At 37.8% G+C, this 7,840-nt stretch overlaps 1 protein-coding gene across 1 annotated transcript in view; it reads left to right on the top strand.

Annotated features, from left to right (window-relative positions):
• MYO1B (myosin IB) overlaps positions 1–7,840 on the top strand; it is a gene marked incomplete at its 3' end in the record, with an annotated part of 86,562 nt that overhangs the window by 46,958 nt on the left and 31,764 nt on the right. Inside the window, exons 7-10 of the mRNA XM_010179409.1 lie at positions 5,005–5,103; positions 5,478–5,581; positions 6,451–6,598; positions 7,296–7,414. Coding sequence (XP_010177711.1) covers positions 5,005–5,103; positions 5,478–5,581; positions 6,451–6,598; positions 7,296–7,414 — 470 coding nt within the window. The remainder of the gene's footprint in view (positions 1–5,004; positions 5,104–5,477; positions 5,582–6,450; positions 6,599–7,295; positions 7,415–7,840) is intronic.

Here is a 7,840-nt window from a genome sequence, read left to right as displayed (position 1 = left end):
CCTGCTGAAAGATATACCTAGCTTTTTAACTGTAGGTGATCTTTCCTAATCTGCCTAAGCCCTTCAGTGATTTAATGATTAACTAGGAGGTAACAGTGGTGCAAGGGAAGTACCGTATACGTAATACCTGCTTTTGAAAAGCCATTTTTAACCAGCACGGTGTACTTAAAGTCCAAATAACAAGTAACTAAGAAAGGGTCGTTTTACAATTTTTTCAGCATCAACGTGAAAGAAACTCATTATGTTTATCTGGAGCAACGACTTCTTTAATTTAACAAAGTGCTAACTATAACTTTACAGCTTACTATTCTTTACAATTTGTTTGTTCATTTTAAAAGACAAAAGTAATTGCCCACTTACTGAGAAACCAACAGCTCAGGCTGTTGATTTTAGTTACGTGATTGCTGTTAGTAATCTCCTTTGCTCAGGGACATAAATGACACAAATTTTATAACTAGACATTTTGGAAAGAGATACTAGTTTCTGTTGATTTTTTTTAAATCTTGTTCCAAAATCTCACTTGGTGTTTCAGTTAGCACACTTGCCACCTTTTAGGCAGTTTTCTTGCCAAATTAGGAATTGTTTAAAAAAAACCAAAACCAACAAAACAACTAAAAACAAACAACAGTGAATATTTTGATTAAGTAGTTTTTGAACATCACCTATCACTTGAGTAATCGGGATTTAAGACTCCTGAAATTGTGCAGTTGTTGTTTTTTCACTGGACGTGCTGCCCAGATAGTAGTTTTTGTTTGATACAATTATGGATCATTTAATTCAAGAGAAGATTATTATAAACTTGGTGGGAATAATGTGAAAAAATTCTTTTGATGACAGCTGAAGAATCAAGGTAGGAAAATAGGAAACATAATTGTAACATACAGTGGGTGTAGAGATAAGCTTCTGTGACTAGAAAATGTTCTGTAACTTTGGCTTAATAGCTAGAAAGGTTCTTGGTCATGGCTGCCTGCAGAGAATGTGACTAAACCAAACTTTTCCTGGATTATTCAGAATGTACCAAGGTAGTGCAGTTTTTTGTTTGTAGTGTTTACTTGTACCTTTCTTGAATGTTGATTAAATTTCTAGTATATCTAGAAGAATGCAGATATCCTAAACTTTATTGCATCAGTCAAGTTCATGGGTCAAGTAACCAAAATGAAGTTATGTTAACTTGTTCATTAGAGTTTTCAGAGGTACCCGGCATCAATTTATCTTTTTCTTTCATGTTGAGTTCAGTCAAATGGTGTAGTAGGATCTTTACTCAGATCTCTTGCATTTAAACCAGTGTTATCTGGGAATAACAAGTAATCTTCAGAATTTGAGGAATGTAGCTGGATTGAGTCATCTGAATTAATGGATATTCAAACAATATGATTTAAGAAGTGTTCCCAGGTTAGACCTTTCCAAAGCAGTGTAATTTTTACGTTTGCTTTGAAACACAGAACACGTTCTAGCAGAATTTCTAGCAGAAGCACTGTTAGGTAATGCAGGAAGAATACCTAATCCATAAACGCACCATAGGTAGTTCTGTATGTTCTCTCTAGATAATTCTGTATAGTCTCTATACATAATATGTATATAGAATATATAACAAAATATAATGTATATTGAGTTTTGAGGGTTTTGCTTGTATGTTTCATATAGATAAGCACCATCTGTCCACACATGCCACTGTCAACAGAATTACCAAGTGGATGCGTGCAGAAATCTTGTGCATCTTTGTGTCTTCTCTTTTGACCATTCAATCCACAATCCTGTGAGAGTTAACACAAGTTACTTGTTGTGCAGTAGTTGCTTCAAGGAAAATAAATTTGGTTGATTTATTAAAATGCTAATTAGGGCAAACAAAGGCAAGAAGTTTTCTTAAGACTAGGGCAGATGGTCTGGATCTTTTCTACCCGTCTGATTTCAGTCTGCATGTGTGGGTATAAAAGAAGAAAAGCAGAGAATGAATACAGCTTTAAAAAGAATTGGTAACAGCTGCTTTGTTAAGGTAGATACCTGAGTATCTGTCAGTAACTGCCTTCTGGAGCCTTTTTCCTCAATTACGAAGGCTGACAGAATATAGAATATTAAGACTTTGGAAAGCTGACTGTTAATTAGTTAACCTCCTTCCTTCTAAAAATGTATAAGGTAAACTGCAGTGAAAAATCCAAGACAGTTATCTTTCTAACATAACTCATTTGACTTACGCTCAAGAAAGTGTTAAATCTGCTGAAGACATGCATTAGAAGAAGGCTTACATATAATATTTTGCCAGGATATGTAGCTGAGCTTTTATTACAGCATTTGAGTAAATTTATATATAGAATTCTTTTATACCCAAATAAGCCAAACCACTTCACAAGCTGGATTGCATCAACATCCTTTGAAAATATAGCCATTTCCTGAAGTGTGTGTAGCCGCTGCAGGAGCTGAAGTTGTTTATTTCTTTGAGATTAAATTTGGCTGTGAACTGTTCCAACACTTCACTGGAAAACCTTCACAGCCAGCGTGACTCTTAACTGCCTGGCGCTCACCTTGCCTTTCTCAGCCTGATTATTAACACTTGGATGGTGGACCAGCCTCCTCCTTTCAGTTACAAATTAAAAACTAGAGAGGAGCAGGTATCCAATAGTTAGGCTAACTAGCTGGATAGTTAGGATGAACCACAGCTCGAGGAAGGGAGTCCTAACCTTAGGTGAAGTCAGAGGTATTGAGGTTGCACACTAGGCTGCTGGTGAGAACTGTGCTTCTGATCTGTGCCTTTCCAACATAGCACCAACCATCTGTTAGTCATCTGTGATTTAAGAAAAAAAAAAGATGCCAATAAAATGGAAAAAGCAGAAGTGGAAACCTCTATCCTGCTCCATCCTGATGTAAAGATGAGCTGCTGGCAATACGAGAGAGCCACTTGTTCGGGTGTATCTTGGGTATACTTTGTAATCCGGATGTGCAAAACTTCCAGGTGCTGAAACAGGTCCACCCTTGGAAGGAAAGAGACTGTAGGGTTATTGAGTTATAAAAAACAAATGTTCAAACAAGGCTAAAGTTCTTGTCACATGACATATTCAGTGGTGAGGAGGTATTTATCTTCATGCAGTCAGATGCTCTGGTTGTTGGGAGCTACGTTCACTGTCACCTGCTATGGTGGTTGTACTTTTTCTCTCAAGCAATTTCATGTTTATGGAATAACACAGTTCATCTGGTCTGTAAAGTATTTGAAACTTGTCCTACCATAAGCCAACCAGAAGATTAATAATACTGTCTGAATTTTGTCATTGTTGTCACTGGCTAACTATTAGAGCAGAATTTAGGTTTTGAATCTGTCTTCTTGTAGTTTATTTGAAGGAGAGCCTCTTAAGACTTGTGTAATTTTGTGGGTTGAAGTTTGGTCTTTGGTTCCTATTCCACGAGAGAGCTGAGGTGATTACAGTGGGCAACACAGGCATAACACGCTGCCTGCAGCTAGCGAAAATATGAATACAGACTCTATTGCACTCCTTGCTCCTCTGTACATGGACCAAACTCCAGGGCAGACGCTTCCTCTCGGGCTAAGCCGTGGTGTGCCAGAAAGCCAGCAGAGCCTGGAGGCTGCAGCCCAGAGCAGAGGCATCTGCTTCCCAGCTGCTACTCTGTGGCAGGGCTGGAGGGGCGTTTGCAGCACAAAGGAGGAGTCTGCACTGGGCACTGCCTGCAGTTGTCCATATTGCTAAGACTGAGCAGGCTCAGTTTCAGCACAAATGGAAATCTGAGGAAATGCATAGCAGAATATATGTTGGATATTATAGTAACCAGTCAGGGGAAGTGTTTAGCAACCCCACATGTGCTTAAACTGATTGGTGTTTTACTTTTGTGGAACCTGATCTCATCTTTGTGGCAGGTCTTCTGAAGAGTGTCATCCAGGCTGTGGTAATTTCCCTTTTGGGGCTTTCTTCTTGCATGGATGCAGCTTAGGGAGAACTTCACCCCAGTCAGTGAGCTGTAGTGGGTATGTAGTAGTAGGTGCATGGGGGAACTCCTTTGCTGTGCACTTGGAATGAGGCAATGAATGTCTCTGTCTTCATGTCACTGATTATGTGTAGCTTAAGTGAAACTCTATACTGGGAACTGCAGTTAAGTATCTGGAAAATGATGTGGAGTCCTTATGTGCCACTGAGAAAAGAAGGAAAACCTTTTTTTTCCTTAGTACAAAAGCAACAAGTGACACCAATACCTGTCCGGAGGTTCTCTTACTGCATCCCTCTCCTGGTGCACTGCGGACCACAGCCTTTCACTGTGGTGCAGGCTGAACCACCTTTGTATTGTCACCTCCAGAGTCTGAAGTGTTGTGGTATGTTACAAGTCAGTCTGCAGCTGCTGTCGGCCCAGATTCCTACCCTTATTGGTAAGGCTTAGAAATGTGCCTGTCACTAATGGCAGAGGACAAGGCAATCTTGTCAAACTACTCAAGTGATGCAGTGCTGACTTTCAGTGCTGCTTTTTCATTTCACTTTAAATGTCATGATGGAGCTTCTGCCAGTCTCACTGGGAATTTTTTCGTAGTCTGAGGCACCTAAGGATCACAAAGTGCTACATGATTATTCAGTTTAAATTCTTTCTTTATTTGGCATCTCCCTTTCATTTACTTGTCTTTCATGTGCTTGGCCTTTTTACATTTCAGTTCTTTTCAGAACTTCACCCATACAATAATTCTCACCAAACCTTAGTTTTGTGGTGGTACTGTAAATCGGTTGATGTCTTTTAAGCACATTGCCTCCCTGATCTGAGTTTTCTTTGCAGCTCATAGACCGCAGCATTTTAGAAGTGTCCTGGGCTTACCACTTGCTCAGATAACTTATTTCAGAAATACGTACTAATTTGATACATTGTGATAAGGTTTGTGCCTACCATTTATCTTCATCTAATTTGCTGATGATTATATAAAGCAATGAAGTAGAAAACAATGGGGCAATTATATTGATATTAAAATGTTTTGCACTAACAGTCTTTCTCTGACTTGTGAGATTTTGTTTGTTTGTTTAGATCTGCTAGAGAAGTCTCGTGTTGTTAAGCAGCCAAGAGGTGAAAGAAACTTTCATATTTTCTATCAGATACTGTCTGGTGCATCAGAAGACTTCCTCTGTAAGTGTTGCCCTTGTGCCATTTTCAGATATGAGTCTTCTTTATATTTAATGTGCTGTTCCATGTACATCTGCTTTTGTGGGAGATGTGATGTTGATTTATTTGTCAAATTATTGGTGGGAGTGGCAGTAGTAATAACTGAAGTTAAATACATGGTTTGGTATTATCCAGGTACCTGAGTCAGAATTGGCTTTGCAATGTAAACTAAAAAAAGGAAGAAAGCTTATTCTTATTCAGAAGGCTTGTAATTAAAAGAGCCTTAAAGAAAACTTAATCCTACTAATAACAACAGTTTTTTTACAATACTGGTTCTGGGATGAAAGAGCCACTAACAAAAATGGTGTTACTAATGATATTTTTATTTGATTTATTAGGCAAACTCAAACTGGAGCGAGACTTCAGCAGATACAACTACCTGGGCCTTGATTCTGCCAAAGTGAATGGAGTGGATGATGCTGCAAATTTCAGAACAGTTAGGGTAAGATGTAACAGGGGTTGGGTGTAAAATCCCAAAGGGGTCAACATTAATGCAGAGTTCTTATGCCCTCGGTCTGGCTGTTTGTGCTGGGCTGGGAAGACCATTTCCTGAGTCATTGTCGGTGTGTTACGCACTCTTCATGCAAAGGGTATAGTGTGTTTCCACAGGGAAGCTTAGCTACAACTGGAAAATACAAAGAACCAAGTTTCTGGAGTATTCTCGTGGGTATACAAAAAAAAAAAAAAAGAGGAAAAAAGAGAGAAAAAACCCCAAGAAACAGACCCCTTGATCAGATTATGGAAATGGTTCTATTGTGTGGTTGCTTATGATGGCAGTGACTGAGCTTTGTGAACCAAGTGGTGCTGACCAAATTGAAAGAAAAACAGGGCTGGGATGGTTCTCAAGATGATTTACCATGAAGTTTTTGCTTAATTGTATTCAGCCACAAGTAGAATATAGGACCCTGTTATTCAGTGTATGAAAATTTAGATTCTAAAAGTTACTGGCTTTTAGAGCAACAGGGTGGACTGAGATGACAGCAGTACCTGTTCATTTGACTATGGAAAAATTGGGTTGGGTTATAAACTAAATAGGGTGTTTAAAAAAGAATTTATTGCATTTTAGAAACACACAAACTGAATGAATCCTAGAAGTGTACTGGACTGACATGCCAGCTTGATTGCCAGATCTTCTGTAACCTGTCTTTTATATTAAAAAACTGACCTAAGCATAATAACTGCATTGTGTTCTTTTTGTAGCAAAAGTGTTCATAAAACATTTCTAATTTATGCTAATACATAGATTTTGCAAATATGATCTGTTTAAATGTATATTCTTTTATCTCGTAATTTTATATGTCCCTTTTACAGAATGCAATGCAGATTGTTGGTTTTATGGATCATGAAACACAGTCTGTTTTTGAAGTGGTGGCAGCCGTTCTGAAATTGGGAAATATTGAATTTAAGCCTGAATCTCGTGTGAATGGCTTGGATGAAAGTAAAATCAAAGATAAAAATGGTAAGATGAGATCAGTGATGGGAGGAAAAACACCAAGTTTTCTGAAGTAATTATTAATGTTGTAGTTTCTGTAGACAAACAATATTCTTACAGATGAATTAGATTAGATTGTTTCCAAAACTCATCCACAGGCAAATATGGGTTGAATTATTTGGAATTTCAGTTGCTGTGTTTGAATGTCCCAAAATTATCCTTTTCTTTTTTTCCTACTTTATTAACACTTTCTTCTGAAATGTTAAATTATGCTTTGGGTCTCTGTAACCGGTTATTCTGTAGTGGGGCCTTTTCATTCTTTTGTAGTAGAGTGTTTCTGTCTGTAATGTCAGATGCATTTGGACATGTTTTTGCTATTGATACGTTTTGAAAGTTCATTTATTTTCATTTGAAAGTTTTCATCATGAAAAGTAGTCTGTGACAAATGGTTATTTTTGTGGAAAAGGTTTTCTTCCAAGTAGAATGTGCTTTCAAAACTAATAATTCAGTGAACACTGTTTCCTTATGCTGTGCATTATTAAAAACAAAACAACAAAACACAACTTTGCCGGGCTAGAGGGGACTGTGTTCATGGGGGACATTACTGTTGAGGAAAACCTGTTTGGCAAAAATACTGAACTATTTAAAAGCTAATAGTTTTGGGGAAGAAAAAGCAGCAATACAAAAGGATTCATTACATTTACTCTCCTTTTTTTTGTGGTAGAACTCAAGGAAATCTGCGAGTTGACAGGTATAGACCAGTCTGTGTTGGAAAGAGCTTTCAGCTTCCGGACAGTTGAAGCCAAACAAGAGAAAGTTTCAACAACACTAAATGTAGCTCAGGTAAAAAAGAGGTCCTGATTTTAAAGGAAAGAATCATTTTAAGTGTAGTTTATTCTGCATGACTAAACCATACCTACCCAAATAAAAATTATAATTAATAGGCTGCACTGAATAAAATGTAACATTAGCATAAGTGTTTTTCTCTTCCAGCAGTTTCTACATGTTCAAATATACTGGATGTTTTGTTTTTATATGTGGATTACTTCAAAAAGATGAGCGATAGGAAAATGTTGCAGGGGATGTACAAATGAAACAGTTCTGCACAAAATGCATGTTGACAGTATTGTGGCAGATTGTTTTTGTTTAGAGCAACTGGTGTAATTGCATGTGAGTTGTATGCCCCGGGCTGCTGAAAAACTTTTGCTGCCAGAATGAATTTATCTTGCTGTAATGCTGCGGAGCCAGTGTGATTGCCACCTGTGTCTC

Source organism: Mesitornis unicolor, unplaced genomic scaffold, assembly GCF_000695765.1.
Source record: "Mesitornis unicolor isolate BGI_N332 unplaced genomic scaffold, ASM69576v1 scaffold2032, whole genome shotgun sequence".
In the NCBI taxonomy this organism is placed as follows: domain Eukaryota; kingdom Metazoa; phylum Chordata; class Aves; order Mesitornithiformes; family Mesitornithidae; genus Mesitornis; species Mesitornis unicolor.
The sequence above is the reverse complement of the archived record's forward strand: the minus strand, read 5'-3'. Positions and strand labels throughout refer to the sequence as shown.